The 20,106-nt window shown below is 47.7% G+C and overlaps 1 protein-coding gene across 1 annotated transcript in view; it reads left to right on the top strand.

The window, feature by feature from the left end:
- The window catches only part of RAB30 (RAB30, member RAS oncogene family), a 209,769-nt gene that overhangs the window by 167,341 nt on the left and 22,322 nt on the right, over positions 1 to 20,106 (top strand). Inside the window, exon 3 of the mRNA XM_040339971.1 lies at positions 8,727 to 8,810. Coding sequence (XP_040195905.1) covers positions 8,727 to 8,810 — 84 coding nt within the window. The remainder of the gene's footprint in view (positions 1 to 8,726; positions 8,811 to 20,106) is intronic.

Raw genomic sequence — 20,106 nt, 5'->3', positions numbered from 1 at the left:
GGGTGGAGAAAGTATTCGCGAATATTCGATTTCCGAATATTCGCAAATACTTTTTCCACCCTTCTTTTGCATCAGAGCCAATCTGAGTTCTCCTACCACAGTTGTCAAAATATTTCACAACATTTTTTTTTTTGATAAAATATTCCGAATATTCGAGAATACTTTCTCCGCCCTTCTTTTGCATCAGAGCCAATCAGAAAAAAAAAAAAAAAATTCGCAAAATGTTCGCAATAAATTCGCATTAGCGAAATTTCGCAATTTTTTTTTTTTTTAAATATCACGAATATTCGATTTTAGCGAATATTTCACGAATATTCGGCTATATATTCGTGATATATCGCGAAATCGAATATGGCGTATTCCGCTCAACACTAGTGCCAAGCACTGGATGTCTTCTGGCACCCGCTGATCATCTGTAAAGTGCACAGAACGGGGCTCTGCCTATGTAAACAGGGCAGATCCCTGTTCCAACAGGGGGTAAGGGACAGATTCTGTGTTCCTGCAAAGCAAAACAACAAAACAACACACATAGTAAACAGAAACACTGGTTAGGCACACAGTTAAGCTTTTGATCGCCCTAGATCAGTGATGGCAAACCTTGGCACCCCAGATGTTTGGGAACTACATTTGCCATGGTGCTCATGCACTCTGCAGTGTAGTTGAACATCATGGGGAATGTAGTTCCAAAACATCTGGGGTGCCAAGGTTCGCCATCACTGCCATAGATGTTTAACTCCTTCCCAGCCAGTGCCATTAGTACAGTGACAGTGCATATTTTTAGCACTGATCACTAGATTAGTGTCACTGGTTCCCACGAAGTGTCAAAAGTTTAAGTTAGCGTCAGAATGTCCACCACAGTATTTCAGTCCCGCTATAAGTCATAGATTTCCGCGATTACTAGTATAAAAAAGTTAATAAATAAAAATTCCCTAAATCTATCCCCATGTTGTAGACGCTATGGGCCAGATTCACAAAAGAGATACGACGGAGTATCTCAGATACTCCGTCGTATCTCAGATACTCCGTCGTATCTCTCAGAGTATCTATGCGACTGATTCATAGAATCAGTTACGCATAGATATCCCTAAGATCCGACAGGTGTAATTGTTTTACACTGTCGGATCTTAGGATGCAATACCGCGGCCGCCGCTGGGGGGAGTTTGCGTCGTAAACCAGCGTCGGGTATGCAAATTAGTAGTTACGGCGATCCACAACGGATTTTCGCGTTCGCTACGTCGCCGCTAGTCTAGTTTCCCGTCGCAAAGTTAGTCGTCGTTTGACCTGCCCTAACTTTACTCAGCAAACGTATTGCTGTTTAAAGTATGGCCGTCGTTCCCGCGTCGAAATTTAAAAATTAACGTCGTTTGCGTAACACGTCCGGGAATACGGAAGTACGCTACGCACGTCGCCGTTCGAAAAAATGACGTCACTTCGCGCAAAGCACGGCGGGAATTTCGAAACGGAGCATGCGCAGTAGGTCTGGCGCGGGAGCGCGCCTTAATTTAAACGGCACACACCCATTTGAATTGGCCCGCCTTGCGCCGGACGGATTTACGATACACCGCCGCAAGTTTTCAGGTAAGTGCTTTGTGGATTGGGCACTAAAACTGAAAACTTGCGGCGGTGTAACGTAAACGGGTTACGTTACACGGCCGCAAATGTATGTGAATCTGGCCCTATAACTTTTGTGCAAACCAATGAATATATGCGAATTGTTTTTTTTGTTTTTTCTTACCAAAAATATGTTGAAGAATATATATTGGCCTAAATTGATGAAGAAATTAGATTTTTTTTATTCTGGGTGTGTTTTATAGCAGAAAATAAAAAATGTTGTTTTTTTTCCAAAATTGTAGTTTTTATTTTTTGATTATAGCTGAAAAAATAAAACCCGCAGAGGTGATGAAATACCACCAAAAGAAAGCTCTATTTGTGGGGAAAAAATGACATAACTTTTGTATGGGTACAGCGTCGCACGACCGCGCAATTGTCAGTTACAGCAACGCAGTGCCGTATCGCAAAAAATGGCCCGGTCAGGAATGGGGTAAATCCTTTCAGGGCTGAAGTGCTTAAAATAGAACTATAGGCAAAACTTTTTTTAATTTTGGATAGAGCAAGGGAGTGTTATAACCCCTGTCAGGTTTTTTTTTCGCCATTTGTGTCCCATTGCGGAGATTTCCCTTCATTTCCTGTCCAATCGCCAAACAGGAAGTGAGAGGAAATCCCTGAAAATTAAGGGAATTCCTTGGGGACCCCCAGGTAACAAGAACTAGTGAGCTGATTGGAAGATTTCCCCTCTATTACTTTTCTGTGGAGAACCAAAAATTGGTATTTTCTTTGACTTTCACTATCAATGATAATAGTAAACAGGACAAATAGACAGCAATAAAAAACTGACAGGGGTTCTAATCCCTCTCCACTCTATCCAAAAAATTTAATTTCACCAGCGAACCAAAAAACTAGGGATGTGCAGCTGTGTGTGTTCCTAGGGCCAGATTCACGTAGGGCAGCGGCGGCGTAACGTATCGTAGATACGTTACACCGCCGCAAGTTTTCATCGCAAGTGCCTGATTCACCAAGCACTTGCGATGAAAACCTACGCTGGCGGCCTCCGGCGCAAGGTGGGTCAATTTAAATGGGCGTGTGCCATTTAAATTAGGCGCGCTCCCGCGCCGGACCTACTGCGCATGCTCCGTTTCTTAACTCCAGCCGTGCTTTGCGCGCCGTGACGTCATTTTTTTGAACGGCGACGCGTAGCGTAATTCCGTATTCCCGGATGGCTTACGCAAACGACGTTATTTTTTAAATTTCGACGCGGGAACGACGGCCATACTTTACACAGCAATACGCTTGCTGTGTAAAGTTAAGGCACCAAAAAAACCGACTAACTTTGCGACGGGAAACTAGACTAGCGGCGACGTAGCGAACGCGAAAAACCGTCGGGGATCGCCGTAACTCCTAATTTGCATACCCGACGCTGGTTTATGACGCAAACTCCCCCCAGCGGCGGCCGCGGTATTGTATCTTAAGATCCGACAGTGTAAAACAATTACACCTGTCGGATCTTATGGATATCTATGCGTAACTGATTCTATGAATCAGTCGCATAGATAGAAACAGAGATACGACGGCGTATCAGGAGATACGCCGTCGGATCTCATTTGTGAATCTGGCCCCAAGTTCTCAGACCCACTGTTAGTCAAAGGGGCTAAATATGAAATTATATTTGGATGAGTATCACAAGCATTTGCCCAGTCCTAAAGAATTCTGACTGTATTTTGCTTAAAACGGTCAGAGAACTAGTAATGTGCAACTGTGTTTTTCAAGTTCTCAGACCTTTGTGAGTCATTGGGGTCTATTGATAAAACAAAACTGTCACAAGCATTTGCCAGGCCCCCCACAAATTCTGACTGTATTTTGCCTAATGCTGTGATTTCCTATGATCATCGGCTCCATCTAGTGTTCATAATGCTGCATTTATCCTGATTGAGGTATTTCAGGAAAAATACTGCATTATGGCCACTAGATGGAGCTGGCGACCATAGGAAATCACCATATTAACCACTTAACCCCCGGACCATATTGCTGCCCAAAGACCAGAGCACTTTTTGCGATTCGGCACTGCGTCGCTTTAACTGACAATTGCGCGGTCGTGCGACGTGGCTCCCAAACAAAATTGACGTCCTTTTTTCCCCACAAATAGAGATTTCTTTTGGTGGTATTTGATCACCTCTGCGGTTTTTAGTTTTTGCGCAATAAACAAAAGTAGAGCGACAATTTTGAAAAAAAATAATATTTTTTACTTTTTGCTATAATAAATATCCCCCAAAAATATATATAAAAAAAATATTTTTCATACATTTTTTTTTTTTGCAATAAGCGTTTATTGATTGGTTTGCGCAAAAGTTATAGCGTTTACAAAATAGGGGGTATTTTTATGGCATTTTTATTAAAAAAATGTTGTTTACTAGTCATGGCGGCGATCAGCGTTTTTTATTTCGTGACTGCGACATTATGGCGGACACTTCGGACACTTTTGACACATTTTTGGGACCATTGGCATTTTTATAGCGATCAGTGCTATAAAAATGCATTGATTACTGTAAAAATGCCACTGGCAGTGAAGGGGTTAACACTAGGGGGCGGGGAAGGGGTTAAGTATGTTCCCTGGGTGTGTTCTAACTGTAGGGGGGGTGGCCTCACTAGGGGAAATGACTGATCTTCTGTTCATACATTGGCGGTCAGGCATTTCTCCCCTGACAGGACCGGGAGCTGTGTGTTAACAAACACAGCTCCCGGTCCCCGCTCTGTAACAAGCAATCGCGTGTGCCCGGCGGTGATCGTGCCCGCCGGGCATGCGCACGGGAGTCGGGGGCGAGCGAGGCCCTAGTGGCCTGCGCGAGATCCGACGTTATATTACGTGCTCTCGCACAGGGGAGCCGACTTGCCGACGTAAAACGACGGTGGGCGGTCGGCAAGCGGTTAAAGAAGTTGTAAAGGCAGAAGTTTTTTTTATCTTACTGTATTTTATGCACTAAGCTAAAAAGCCTTCTGTGTGTGGCGGCCTCCCCAGCAACCCCCCTTACTTACCTGAACCAAATCTCATGTCCACGAATCCCTCTGGATCCGAGACTCTCCCTCCTCATTGGCTGAGACACAGCAGTGGCGCCATTGGCTCCCGCAGCTGTCAATCAAAGTCAGTTGCCAATTAGGGGAGAGAGGGGGCGGGGCCGAACCACAGCTCCGTGTCTGAATGGATGCACAGAGCTGCAGCTTGGCTTGGGTGCCCCCATAGCAAGCTGCTTGCTGTGGGGGCACTCGACTGGAGGGAGGGGCCAGGAGCAGCAAAGAGGGACCCGAGAAGAGGAGGATCTGGGCTGCGTCCTCTTTAAGTGCCCAGCCGTGGGTCCCGGTCCGAAGCTCCGTGACCGTGGGACCCGCGGACCCGATCGCCGCTGGAGTCCCACGACCGGTCCCCGGAGCTGAAGAACGGGGAGAGCTGTGTGTAAACACAGCTTCCACATTCTTCACTGTGGCGCCGTCATCGATCGTGTGTTCCTTTATATAGTAAACAACAATCAATGACGTCACACCTAAAGTCATACCCCTACAGTTAGAAACACAGATGAGGTCATACATAACCCCTTCAGTGCCCCCTTGTGGTTAACTCCCAAACTGAAATTGTCATTTTCACAGTAAACAATGCATTTTAAATGCATTTTTTGCTGTGAAAATGACAATGGTCCCAAAAATGTGTCAAAATTGTCCGAAGTGTCCGCCATAATGTCGCAGTCACGAAAAAAAACGCCCTCTTCGCCGCCATTAGTAGTAAAAAAATAATAATTAATAAAAATGCAATAAAACTATCCCCTATTTTGTAAACGCTATAAGTTTTGCGCAAACCAACCGATAAACGCTTATTGCATTTTTTTTACCGATAATAAGTAGAAGAATACGTATCGGCCTAAACTGAGGAATTTTTTTTTTATATCTTTTTTAGGGGATATTTATTATCGCAAAAAGTAAAGAATATTGCATTTTTTTCAAAATTGTCGCTCTATTTTTGTTTATAGCGCAAAAAATAAACCGCAGAGGTGATCAAATACCACCAAAAGAAAGCTCTATTTATCGGAAAAAAAGGACGCCAATTTTGTTTGGAAGCCACGTTGCACGACCGCGCAATTGTCAGTTAAAGTGACGCAGTGCCGAATCGCAAAAACTGCCGGGTCCTTTAGCTGCCTAAAGGTCCGGGTCTTAAAGAGGAGTTCCACCCAAATTTGGAACTTCCTCTTAACCCGCTCCTCTCCCCCTTACATGCCACATTTGGCATGTAATTTTTTTGGGGGGGGAGTGGGGGCTTCAGCACGAGTGGGACTTCCTGTCCCACTTCCTCCTTCCTGTAGGCGACTAAGCTTAATCGCCTTCAGGAAGTGGCTGCTGTAGGCGATCGCCTAGGACACGTCACAGGTCCTAGGCGATCTCCTGGCCAATTACACGGCGCCGCGCCGCTCGCGCATGCGCAGTGCCGCTCGGGCATGCGCAGTGGGTGCCCGGCCGTGAAGCCGAAAGCTGTCACGGCCGGGTGCCCACACTGAAGATGAAGACGCCGGCCGGGGAGGGGGGGAGAGGAGCGGAGCCCCGGCCGGCTCGTCGCTGGAGCGCTGGAGCAGGTAAGTGCCTGTTTATTAAAAGCCAGCAGCTACACTTTTTGTTGCTGCTGACTTTTAATAAACATACAAATGGCTGGAACTCCCCTTTAAGTGGTTAAGCAAAATAGAGTCAGAATTTGTGAGGACAGGGTTAATGCTTTTGACAGTTGTCCAATTATATTTTTTATTTTTGTTATTGTCAAGTTAACTGACGTATGGCAATGCTGCTAAACTTGGTCTGATCATCTAAGTTAAAAAAAAAAAAACTCTGGTCAAGAAAGGGTTAAACATTCAAGAAGTACTGAAAAATACCTGGTGATCTACCAGGAATCCAATAAGCTTCTAGCTTCACAAAGTACTGCCCTTGTTGCACTGAAATCCCAATCATCGTTGTCAGCTTTTCTCTGCTGGACTACACCTCTCCCTTATGTTATGGAGAAAAGGAGAGGAGGGGCGTTCTGTAGTCCAGCGAGGTAGAACTCAGACAGGGCTGACAACACTGCTTGGGATTTTAATGCAGATCTCTATAGGAAGTTAGCAGCTCACACTGGAAATCTGTCAGGATCGTCAGGTATTTTTTTTAGTACCTGCAGGTTTTTAAAGAGAAAACGGGGAAATGTGTATGTATGGCGGAGATGTACTTCATATTTTAAATGTTTTATTTTGTCAGGTTGTTCTTGCCGATGGTCACCATTCGGGAAGATTTCTTTGCTTTGCTGTCAGAACAGGAAAAGATGATGGCAACAAATTTTTACTAGCGTGGGGGAGGGCTAGATCTTCTGGCAATTGCAATATAGGACTTTCTGTTCTGGTATGACAACCTCAGGTCAATGATGTCACCACCCTCCCCACCCCCACAGCCACATGTCACAAAGGGATGGAGATGGTAGTGATGTTTTTAAAATAGCCACATGGTCACATTTGACCATCACATTGCCCAAATGTGGCCACGTGGACAATGTAATTGACTAGATATGGCTATGTGGCCAAAATAGTTCAATGATGTCACCACCATCCCCACCTCAATGGAGCAGGGATGGTGGTGACATCAGTGACCTAATATGGTAAAATGGTCATGTAACGGTCAGGGGTTAACGCTGTTTACGATATTCCATTCCACCAACCCACGACAGCTTATCCAACACTCCACAATCCAGCAGACACGATCCATATGGATTTTCCCAGAATAACGAGACACAAGCTCTGTTCTCTGTTTCCAAACAAATGAATATTTTAATGTTAAACTCAGCTTGTTATATACAGTTAGAAATCAAATATGGAACATGACTCAACTCCACCCACAACATGACACAAGGAACTTCAATACACATTCCGTTAGATAATGACATTAAGATGAGCTAATTGCTAATCATTACCCAGACGTTCTGACTCCGCGACAAGCTGTTCTCACCTGATACACAATACACAGACGTCTGACCTTTAGAGGGTGCTAAGTCACATTCCACATCTTATCATCAATACACTTTCACACAATACAGTGTCATTAGCATACACAATGAAAGGTCCTTCAGAAGCCAGACTTAATTAGCACAATAGACAATAGAATGCAATCACAGCAAGCTTTTATCACTACAGCCAGGTAGACTTAATTAGCACCTCAACAGTCTATGTACCACATTGAAGGAGACACTCGCCTATTGACCTGTTGGGGTCAGAATTAACAACTTGTAATATTTCAAGATATCCTGCAATACATGAATTATCATTACTGTCCCATCTCATGTAATTCATGATATCATTTCTCAGTCATCCTATGCCTCTTTTGGACATAGGATGACCCTAAACCCAAGAGTCATTAGTAAAGCTGGCACAGGAGTACCCCACATCCTTCAAAAGTCTCTGGGTATCACAGGCCATTCCGTTACAGGTCATATTTGGCTACTGACATAGTCTACATGGCCATATTCGGACAATGGCATGGTCAAATATGACCATGTGGCCATATTAGGTCAATTTTTCACACATGCGGACTGTTCAGATCCGCCGGTCAGATTTTTCAGGCAGATCTGAACGGGCGATCCATGTACCTCCATGGAGCGTCGAATGTCAGCGGTGACACCCGATCAGCCCGATCCGATCTGCTAAAATGTGACGGATGCAAACCCTATTTTGCATCCGTCTGGCGGATCGGATCAGATGAAAATGAACAGAGGGTTTGTTTTCACCCGATCCCCCATAGAGGAGAGCGAAGATCTGACTGGTCTATCTCTACACAGTGTGCAGAGACAGACCTGTCATCTGCCAGTTCAGCGGGGATCGACGGAGCGGATGTTTAAAAATGGATCCTCACGGAATCTGCACATGTGAAAGATGCCACCAGACGTTTTCCCCCCTCCTCTGTCACATGTCAATGATGTCACCACCATCTCCACCTCAAAAAAACGGGGATGGTGGTGACATCATTGATTAATATAACCATATTTTGTTAATGACATTCTCCACATCAGGACAATGGTAAATTTAAAAATGATTTAAAAAAAGGGGGCACACTCAATGGACCACTTGGTCTTTTTCTGCTGTCAGTCTTCTGTGTTTTATATATCTCTTCTTATTCTGCAGGGTCTCTTCCCTCCTGGCCAAGGGGCCACCATCGGGGTAGATTTTATGATTAAAACGGTGGAGATAAAAGGTGAAAAAATAAAGGTGAGAGGATTTTCATTTTGCGTTTGTGTTGTTTGCTCTGTCCATGCTGTGGTGTTATTTTGGGAGTAAATAGGTGTGCTTTGGAACCATCAATATGTTTTGCTTGGTAAAAGTCAAGTGCATATGCTTGTACACGCAGTGCCGGGACAAGGTCATCCAGCGCCCAGGGCAAATATGCCAAACTGCGCCACCCTTCCCTTAGGGTCAGGGTGCCCCCCATCCCTGCAATAAACCATTGTGCCAGGGGCAGCCGTCCCTCCTGCCCATCCCTTGTCCCGGCCATGTGTACACGGCTTACAGATTTAAAGCCAAACTCCAGGAACTATTTGTATTGCATTCTTAAATGGGGCCAGTTCAGCATAATGTAAGTATGCTATTATTTATACCTGATGGGCTACTGAGGAAGTTGACAATCACTGTTAGTAGTTGGTGCTACTACATTTATAGCTGTAATTTTCCGGGCCCTTCTTGGGTTCTGTGCAAGTGGCTTCCCCTCTATACACTGAACACAGGGAGTCGGGCACTTGGCACTGCCTCCATTTAGAGAACGCCTCCTCCTTTTTTTAGTGAATGCAAGGCAATATCTGATTGGACAAAATGGAGAGGAGGGGTGGTGACATCACAATCTCTACCTCATCCAATCAAAGAATGCCTTGTATTAATTTAAAAATATACTGTGAATGGTACTATGAATGGCAATGGTGCCCAGCAAATGATCCTCTGTGGTCAGTGTGCAGTGGGGTAGCCGCTCGCATAGCACTTAGGTATCCAAACTATATAACATGAAGTCCTCAATTATATATTTCTGAGACTTAAATTATTGCAAGTTCTCCCAGCTGAAGACAAGCAAATCCTGGAATACAATTCAAGTAACACTGTACTTCTCAATTCAAATTCAGTTCTCAAGCAAGAGAAATATGCATTTCTGCCACTAGGGGGCAAGGCTCCAGGTTAGTTAGTTTGCTTGTGGGTTCCATCTTGTGCCTCTTACAGTTGGGTTCTGTCCTCCCAGGCCTTAAAGGGGTTGTAAAGGTAAAAAAAAAATTCCCCTAAATAGCTTCCTTTACCTTAGTGCAGTCCTCTTTCACTTACCTCATCCTTTGATTTTGCTTTTTAAATGTCCTTATTTCTTCTGAGAAATACTCACTTCCTGTCCTTGTGTCTGTAACTCCACACTGTAATGCAAGGCTTTCTCCCTGGTGTGAAGAAAGCCTCTTGAGGGGGGATGGAGCAAGCAGGCAAGTCAGGACACTCTCTACTTTGCAGATAGAGAAATGAGCTGTGTGTAAGTGGGCGTCCTGACACTCCTTCTCACCCCCTCCCCCCTCAATACAGTAGGCTTTCTCCACACCAGGGAGAAAGCCTTTTTGCAAATATTGTGAAAATAAATATTCTTTTCTAACTGCTACAAGGATGACAAAACACATCCTTACAAGCCAGAGGTGCCCTAAAGACATTAAAAAATAATGTACGCAATGAAATGATGAGCACCAGAATGAAAGTGTGCGTAGTCCTCTCCAGAGTTTGGTACTTTTTTTGGGGGTAGGAGAGGGTACCTAGTTTTCTCAGGTAGCCGCTTCCACTTAGGCTGGAATTGCCGAGGCGATGCCACCAGAAGTTCTCCCCCTCCTCTGCCCATAACTTCCTTGGACACCTCAGAGGTCTCAGGAGGGGCCAACAAGGAGTCACAGCCGGCTTCCCACAGTTAACATGCGGCCACTGGGGACCCAAAGTCCGACAAAAAAACTGTCTGGGGATGGGCGGCCCTGGACCCTTGAACAGGTAAGTGTCCTTTTGTTAGAAATCAGCAGCTACAGGATTTGTAGCTGCTGACTTAAAAAATTTTTTCAAACAGACTGAAGAACCGCTTTAAGACCTCATAATGATCTGAAAAGGACAGTCAAGTGGGCTTTGCTTTTGATGCTAATAGGGATTCCCATGAACAGTTTCAAGTGGGTCATATGTGGTCAAGAGTCAAAGCATATGACGCCAGCACACCATGGATCTTCAAGATAACGTTCAAATGTTTATTAAAGTGATCACACCAATCTGACACTGAGGCCCTGTACACACGATCAGTCAAAACTGATGAAAACGGACTAAAGGTCCGTTTCATCGGTTAACCGATGAAGCTGACTGATGGTCTGATGCGCCTACACACCATCAGTTCAAAAACCGATCGAGTGCAACGAGGTGACGTAAAACACAACGATGTGCAGAGAAAAATGAAGTTCAGTGCTTCCACGCATGCGTCGATTTGATTCTGAGCATGCGCGGGTTTGGAACTGATGCTTTTGCGTACTAGTAGCAATAGGAGGAAGGAGATGGACAGCCGCACTCCGAAATAACTTTTCAAAAAAAGTTGTCTTTTATTTGGCTGAGCCATGATTAAGCACTAGCAAGAGTCTGAAACTAGTCGGCTGTCCTGGTTTATGGTTGTGGTGATTATGCATGTTCCTGCTTGAAAATAAAAGACAACTTTTTTGAAAAGTTATTTCGGAGTGCGGCTGTCCATCTCCTTCCTCCTATTGCTACTGCTACCAGGGCTGGTGCAAGGAGTTTTGACACCCTAGGCGAAACCTAATTTTGCGCCCCCCCCAAGCACGCACGCTCTGCCCCTCACTAAAAAATTTGCGGCACCCATTTCTTCAGCCGTGGTCCACAGGCTTGCACATGTGCCTCTGGACCCGGCCCGAAGACAAATCGTGGATGGCACTAGCTCACTTCCTCACGCCAGCCGTGGTCCACAGTCCACTGTGTAACTGCCTGTCTGTGCAAGCAGACAGATACGCTGACAATGCTTTACAGGTTCTTACTAGAAACAATAATAAATGCACATTTTTGTATCTGCAAAAAGATCTGGATTTATTTTATTTTTTTTACAAAAGGTGGACTTGAACTGTTAGGGCACTTTCACACTGGTGCGTTTTTGCGGTAAAAATTGCGCTATTAAAATGCTCATAAAACGCTCCCCATGCCCCTCTCCATTGAAATGAATTAAAAACAGCTGTAAAAACGGAGTGTTAAAATCGCGGTAAAAAACAGCGATTTTACATCGTTTTTACGCGTTTTTAATTAATTTCAATGGAGAGGGGCATGGGGAGCGTTTCAATAGCGCTATTTTTACCGCGAAAACGCGGCAAAAATGCACCAGTGTGAAAGGGCCCTAACACCTCAAATGGCCCCAATTCCTGTATTTTCAGGTCTGATCATCACCCCCTCTGTACCCCCCTGCACATCTGTTCCCCCCACACACATCTGCTACCCCTCTGTACCCCCTGCAATCTGTTCCCCCCACACACATCTGCTACCCCTCTGTACCCCCTGCAATCTGTTCCCCCCACACACATCTGCTACCCCTCTGTACCCCCTGCACATCTGTTCCCCCCACACACATCTGCTACCCCTCTGTACCCCCTGCACATCTGTTCCCCCCCACACACATCTGCTACCCCTCTGTACCCCCTGCACATCTGTTCCCCCCCCCACACACACATATCTGTTCCCCCTCTGTACCCCCCTGCACATCTGTCCCCCACACACATCTGCTACCCCTCTGTACCCCCTGCACATCTGTTCCCCCCACACACATCTGCTACCCCTCTGTACCCCCTGCACATCTGTTCTCCCCCACACACATCTGCTACCCCTCTGTACCCCCTGCACATCTGTTCCCCCCACACACATCTGCTACCCCTCTGTACCCCCTGCACATCTGTTCCCCCCCACACACATCTGCTACCCCTCTGTACCCCCTGCACATCTGTCCCCCCCCCCACACACACATATCTGTTCCCCCTCTGTACCCCCCTGTACATCTGTCCCCCACACACATCTGCTACCCCTCTGTACCCCCTGCAATCTGTTCCCCCCACACACACATCTGCTACCCCTCTGTACCCCCTGCACATCTGTTCCCCCCACACACATCTGTTTCCCCTCTGTACCCCCTGCACATCTGTTCTCCCCCACACACATCTGCTACCCCTCTGTACCCCCTGCACATCTGTTCTCTCCCACACACATCTGCTACCCCTCTGTACCCCCTGCACATCTGTTCCCCACACACACATCTGCTACCCCTCTGTACCCCCTGCACATCTGTCCCCCCCCCCCCCACACACACACACACATATCTGTTCCCCCTCTGTACCCCCCTGTACATCTGTCCCCCACACACATCTGCTACCCCTCTGTACCCCCTGCAATCTGTTCCCCCCACACACATCTGCTACTGCTCTGTACCCCCTGCACATCTGCCCCACACATATCTGTTCCCCCTCTGTACCCCCCTGTACATCTGTCCCCCACACACATCTGCTACCCCTCTGTACCCCCTGCACATCTGTTCTCCCCCACACACATCTGCTACCCCTCTGTACCCCCTGCACATCTGTTCTCCCCCCCCCCACACACACATATCTGTTCCCCCTCTGTACCCCCTGCAATCTGTTCCCCCCACACACATCTGCTACCGCTCTGTACCCCCTGCACATCTGCCCCCACACACACACACACACACACACATCTGTTCCCCCTCTGTACCCCCCTGTACATCTGTCCCCCACACACATCTGCTACCCCTCTGTACCCCCTGCACATCTGTTCTCCCCCACACACATCTGCTACTGCTCTGTACCCCCTGCACATCTGTTCTCCCCCACACACATCTGCTACCCATCTGTACCCCCCTGCACATCTGCCCCCACACACATCTGCTACCCCTCTGTACCCCCCTGCACACCTGTCCCCCCCCATACACATATCTGTCCATCTGTCCCCCACACACACATATCAGTACCCCCCTGCACGTCTGTCCCCCACCCCACACATATGAGTACCCCCCCTGCACGTCTCCCCCCCACACACACACATATATAAGTACCCCCCTGCACGTCTACCCCACCCCCACACACATCAGTACCCCCCTGCACGTCTTTTCCCCCCCCACACACACACATATCAGTACCCCCCTGCACGTCTCCCCCCCCACACACACACACATATCAGTACCCCCCTGCACGTCTCCCCCCCCCCCCCCCACACACACACACACATATCAGTACCCCCCTGCACGTCTCCCCCCCCCCCCCCACACACATATCAGTACCCCCCTGCACGTCTCCCCCCCCCACACATACCATTACCCCCCCCTGCACATACCATTACCCCCCTGCACATCTGTCCCCCCCCCACACACATACCATTACCCCACACACACACACACACACACACACACATATCAGTACCCCCATGCACGTCTGCCCCCCCCCACACACACACACACATATCAGTACCCCCCTGCACATCTCCCCCCCCCCCCACACACACACACATATCAGTACCCCCCCTGCACGTCTCCCCCCCCCCCCACACATACCATTACCCCCCCCCTGCACATACCATTACCCCCCTGCACATCTGTCCCCCCCCCCCCACACACACATACCATTACCCCCTGCACGTCTCCCCCCCACACACACACACACAACACACATCAGTACCCCCTGCAAGTCTGTCCCCCCCACACACATATCAGTACCCCCATGCACGTCTGCCCCCCCACACACACACACATATCAGTACCCCCCTTGCACGTCTGCCCCCCCCACACACACACACATCAGTACCCCCTTGCACGTCTGCCCCCCCCACACACACACACACACACACATATCAGTACCCCCTTGCACGTCTGCCCCCCCACACACACACACATCAGTACCCCCTTGCACGTCTGCCCCCCCCACACACACACATATCAGTACCTCCTGCACGTTTGTCCCCCCACACACACACACAAATCAGTACCCCCTGCATGTGGCCCCCCCCCCCCCACACACATATCTGTCCCCCCCTGCACATAGCAGTACCCCCTTGCACGTCTGTGTCCCCCCACACACATCAGTACCCCCTCTGTACACAGTGCAATGTGCTATTCACTAAAAGCAGTCAATATTTAATTTTTTGTGACTGGAGTGCTGCCTGTAGTGTTGCCACTATACCTGAGCCAGAGGTGGGGGATTACTTTACTCCGGTCTCCAGGAGAGTTGCGCTGCGCCTGTCTGTCCTTGCACACTAGATCCCGGGTGCCCAGGAGAAGGGGGGGAGCGGATATCGCGGCAAGCCCTCTGTAGTTAGTGCATGCAGGGCTTCCATCTCATCCTCCTCCACCGATCATGCGGCACTTCCGGCCGGCTCTCTCCCCACATCTCCTCACTGTCGGCGCTACTAGGGCGGCACTGCAGGTTGGGGATAGAGCGGTCCGTCCGGGATGTCACAGGCGCAACCGCCCCCTAGCCTGGCGGCTGGCGCCAATGCGCCATAAGGCATGTATTTAAAAAAAATGCCGGTACTTGAGGTATTTAAATAATTTGAATCCCCAGCAAGTGGCTGGGGATCCGGATTTTGCCGCTCCCCCTACCCTGGCGCTCTAGGCAGCCGCCTGACCCGCCTATTGCTAGCGCCGGCCCTGACTGCTACGTGCATTGCCAGCACCTTGGTAATCCGACCGTCCCTGATTGTCTATAGGGCTCACCTGGAGCGGTGAAAATCTGCTTTTGCGTACTAACCATCGGTTTTGACCTATCAGTTAGGTGTCCATCGGTCAAATTTTAAAGCAAGTTCTATTTTTTTTGACCGATGGTGCCCACACACGGTCAGTTTGGACCGATGAAACGGACCTTCAGTCCGTTTTCATCAGTTTGGACTGATCGTGTGTACAGGGCCTAACTGACGTGGGTGACTGACTGACACTTACATCTCTAGTGACACTAATACAATGATCATTGATAGTACTATATACTGTCACTGTAATAATGACACATGCTGGGAAGGGGTTAACATTTTGGTTGGTTCCTCCGTGGCCCCAAAAAGTTGCACCTCTACTGCTATGCATATTGTCTTGAAGATCCGTGGTGTGTTGGCTTTGACGCTTGACTTTTATCGGTCTCCAGCTGATATTTGCTATAATTCCCACTTACACTCTGCCATTTCCAAGAACGTGTATGATGGGAATATTATAAATGGCCTACTGGTCAAGAGCCCCCTGAACAGGAGGGAAAACCGGAGTGCGCAGATTGACATGTGCATACACCTTGGCTGTCAAATTGGAAGAGCCCTGATAGATACCAATCTCCACTGTGCTCACAAGTGCTTAATGGGACGCCCAACCTTGCATGAAAGGGTTTTCAAATGAACCATGGATTTCCAGTTTACCAAGGCAAAATTTGAGACCAGTCTAAGACCGCGTACACACGATCGGTCAAAACCAATGAAAACGGACTGAAGGACCTTTTCATCGGTCCAAACCGATTGTGTGTAGGCCCCATCGGTCAGTTAACCTTCGGTCAAAAAAATGAGAACTTGCTTTAAAATTTAACCAATGGACTGGTAACCGATAGGTCAAAACCGATCGTTAGTATGGAAAACCATCGGTTAAAAACCCGTGCATGCTCAGAATCAAGTCGACGCATGCTTGGAAGAATTGAACATCGTTTTTTTCAGCACGTTGTGTGTTTTACGTCACAACGTTCTGACATGATCGTTTTTTTAACTGATGGTGTGTAGGCGCGACGGACCATCAGTCAGCCTCATAGGTTAATCTAAAACAACGGTCCTTCGGACCGTTCTCATCGGATGGACTGATCGTGTGTATGCGGCCTAAGAGCCTACCTTCATTATCCAGCAGAAAGTGTAGCTGTGCTAAACTGAGAAAGCCCATTCAGTTTTTCCTAATCTCAGTTCTCGGTAATCCCCTTTGGCCAGAATCCAGAAAGCATAAGGCAGGGATGCTGGGAATGCACTTCCTGAAGCTTGTTTGGTTTATCTTCTTCTCTATGTCTGCCCTTACACATTCAAACCCACATGGGGATTATAAATTAGGTGGCTGTGAGACTTCCAAGTCTCACAGCCACCCGATTTAAGGATTCCTGTCTAGAAGAGACAGCAAGGACCCTGCAGTGGGGTATTTGGGAATTATTGCTCTTCTCCAGATTACTGACAGAAGGGAATTTTATTCTACATTCTCGGCCCGATAGCTGGGAACATGTGCGCCCCTAGATGTCAGACCTCACTGTCTCTGACAGTTCCTGTGTAACCTAACCCATGACAACCAATCAGCATGGTTCCAAATCATGTGATCGCCATGACGGCCATGTCATAAGGTTTGTTTGCAAACAAACCTCTCCCAGGGTTCCACTGTCATAATATTTCTTTTTTTGTGCACTTACTGAACTAAACCTTAAAGTAGAGAAGAAGTAGGGCCCTTTCACACGTGCGGACAGTATGTTCGTATTTCATCCATCCAATTTCGGATGAAATACAGACATACATGTATCCCTATGGGATAGCGGGTGTCAGCGGATGAACATCCGCGGACACCTGATCTCATCGGTGCCCGCTATGGTCCAATTCTGAAGACGGAGGAAAATCCTACAGACGGTCTGTGTTCATCCGATCCCCCCATAGAGGAGAGCGGAGATATGACAGGGCGGTCATTTGCCGGCTCTGCAGGGATCAACAAAGCGATCCCAGCTGAGCAAGCGGATATTTAAGGAACGGATCCGCACAGGATCCGTTAGTGTGAAAGGGCCCGTAGGGTTGCCATCTCATCCCATTAAAACTGAACACATATTAATTACACAGGTTCTGGGGCTAATTTAATGCAGATAAGGCACTGAATTTAATTACCACCTGTAACTTACTTTTACAGAACCTGTGTAAATAATATGTGTTCGGTTTTAAAGGGATGAGGTGTCAATCCTAAGTAGAAGAGACTTTTTAAGTCTCCCCTGCCTTTAAAGCATTTTTGTTCTCTGTTCACTTGTACACTGCAGTGCACACTCAGCACCAGTAATAGCTGAGAATGTGGACAGGTGCCGAAACTATGGATCTCCAGTCGGGGGCTGACTGGTAACTTTTGCCCCAGAGGCCCATGGTACAGAGCCCACTCTCCCTGCCACCTCCCAACCCCCATCCCAGGCTAAAGCTCTGCTCCAGATACTCTCTGCTCACCGAGTGGGTCGGGCTGGACAGCGCCTTCCCGGACTGGCTGTCAGGGAGCGGCCAGGGGCTGCAAGGAAAGCCTCAGGTGTGGGACACTGATCTGGCCCTCGGACACGGCATACAAAATCCATGTGGAGGGGGGGGGACCTGCACTCTGTTCTTGTCCTCATCTTGCACTCGGTAGGACACCAGGGAGGACTTTTTACTCCTCTTCACTAGGAAGTCTTCAGGCATATCTTTGGCGAAAGCAGTTGTCATGGATATGCAATAGTCTGGCAGCTTACCTGTTTCCATCTGTCCATTAAGAGGCCTGACTCTCTCCTGGTTACCTTCTTATTTCCTCTCCTTCCTGTATGGCCCCACCCAGGCCATCCCAGGAAGTCTATATTAACCATTGCACTACAGGTCTGCAGTGCTGTTCAACAGTGTTGTTTGCTCAAGTTCCGGTCTGCAGTGTGCTATGATTACCTTCCTGTGTACCGTTTTTGGCTCGTCCCTGACTTCTCCTGTTTGCCTGTGCCCTTGACCTTTTGCCTGTCTCTCGGTTACCCAAATCTGCCTGTTACCCTGACCTCGGCTTACCCATCACTTCCGTTTGTCCTGCCTGCTGCTTCCTCCCTCTCTCTGTGGAGCGTGACCTAGGGGATTCCAGGGGTCGCGACCTGGATCCTGCTACAGCGAAGGCCATCTTCACCACTAGAGGCTCTGGTGAACACAAAGCTGGGTCTTAGACTCTGTGCCCTGGGCGATCTTGGGTTCGCTTCCTCTCTGATCGCAGCAGTCGGCTATAGGGTTCACTACCCTGTGGTGCATCCGTGACCCCTACAGGGTGCACTTGCCACCTGGCCACAGGTGACCTGACAGCAGTGCTGCCTTTTTTACAGGGCATCAGTGCGGCCCAGGGGGCAATTGCCCCCCTGCCCAGTCCGCCCCTGTCTCCAGCACATATGCACAGGAGGTGCATCATCAGTGTCTGTCTAATGGATAAAAAGGGAAGAAACCAAACAAAGTGGCTGCGTAACAACAGTGACTCTAGATCTGTTACCTCTGGAGGAAACTAAACTCAAAGGTACAGTAAGTCTACCATAACATTGTGCCTACTGTATTTGCATATTATGGCAAGAACTCCCCTTCCCCACCTCCCCTGCAGCTGGCAGTTTAGATTCACTTCATATAAAATAATATTTTTGAACATTTGTTAGCTAATAATAAAAACACAAAGAAGGGAATAATTAAAAGAGTTTACCAAAAAGGCATATATCTCTCTAAAAAATTAGGTAGGCAAATTTGCCATAGAATTTTTGAACCACTGCTGCTAAATTTGTTCCGGGCATTTACAGTATGCATCAATGACCTTTGGTTAAGAAGGAGTTAAAGAAAGAAACGCATTCCCACTCATTTAAAACAAGTAACGCAAAGGGCAGAGACTCTTGGCAGCCAACTAAAGTTCCTCATCGGAGTCTGGAGCAAATTTTGATTGGCAGCTATGCCAGTGCTCTTGACACCATCATAGCTCCCATCTGCCTGGCTGAATGAGTCTGTTTTTCCTGAGCTGAATTAAATTGCGTAACGCTATTCTCCATAAGAAAACAAACTGATGGGCACCTTGATTGAACTTCTCCTCAAGTGCTTTTTTTTTTTGACAATGTCAACATAATAAATGAAGCTCATCAGCAAACTTAAAAATTGTTCTTCTAATTAGTGAATGATTGGAGAATGATTTGCTGATTACATTATACACCTCGCCTGATCCTAAAGCCACAACGGCTAAGGAAGGATTTGCATTTTGTGCATCTGCAAAGACCTTGGGCCAGATTCTCAGAAGAGTTACGCCGGAGTATCTACTGATACACCGGCGTAATTCGAATTTCCCGACGTCGTATCATTGTTTTGTATTCACAAAACAAGATACGACGGATTTAGGCGAGGATCCGACTGGTGTGAATCACTTACACCGTCTGATCCTAAATGCAATACAACGCCGACCGCTAGGTGGCGTTTACGTTCAGGTCTCATTTGTTTATGCAAATGAGCCTGATACGCCAATTCCCGAACGAATTTGCATCGCTTACGTCGTTTGCGTAAACGTAAGGTTACCCCTGCTGTATGAGGGGTAACCTTTACGCCAGTCCGCCGTATGCCATGTTAAGTATGGCGTCGGGTCCGCGTCGTCTTTTCCCGTCGGGTACGTCGTTTTCCTAAGTCGTTCTTGAATACGACTTTACGGCAATTACGCACACGTCGGCATCATTGACGTTTTCCGTCGAGAACTGGAGCATGCGCACTGGGC

Source organism: Rana temporaria, chromosome 2 (assembly GCF_905171775.1).
Source record: "Rana temporaria chromosome 2, aRanTem1.1, whole genome shotgun sequence".
NCBI lineage: Eukaryota > Metazoa > Chordata > Amphibia > Anura > Ranidae > Rana > Rana temporaria.
The sequence above is the reverse complement of the archived record's forward strand: the minus strand, read 5'-3'. Positions and strand labels throughout refer to the sequence as shown.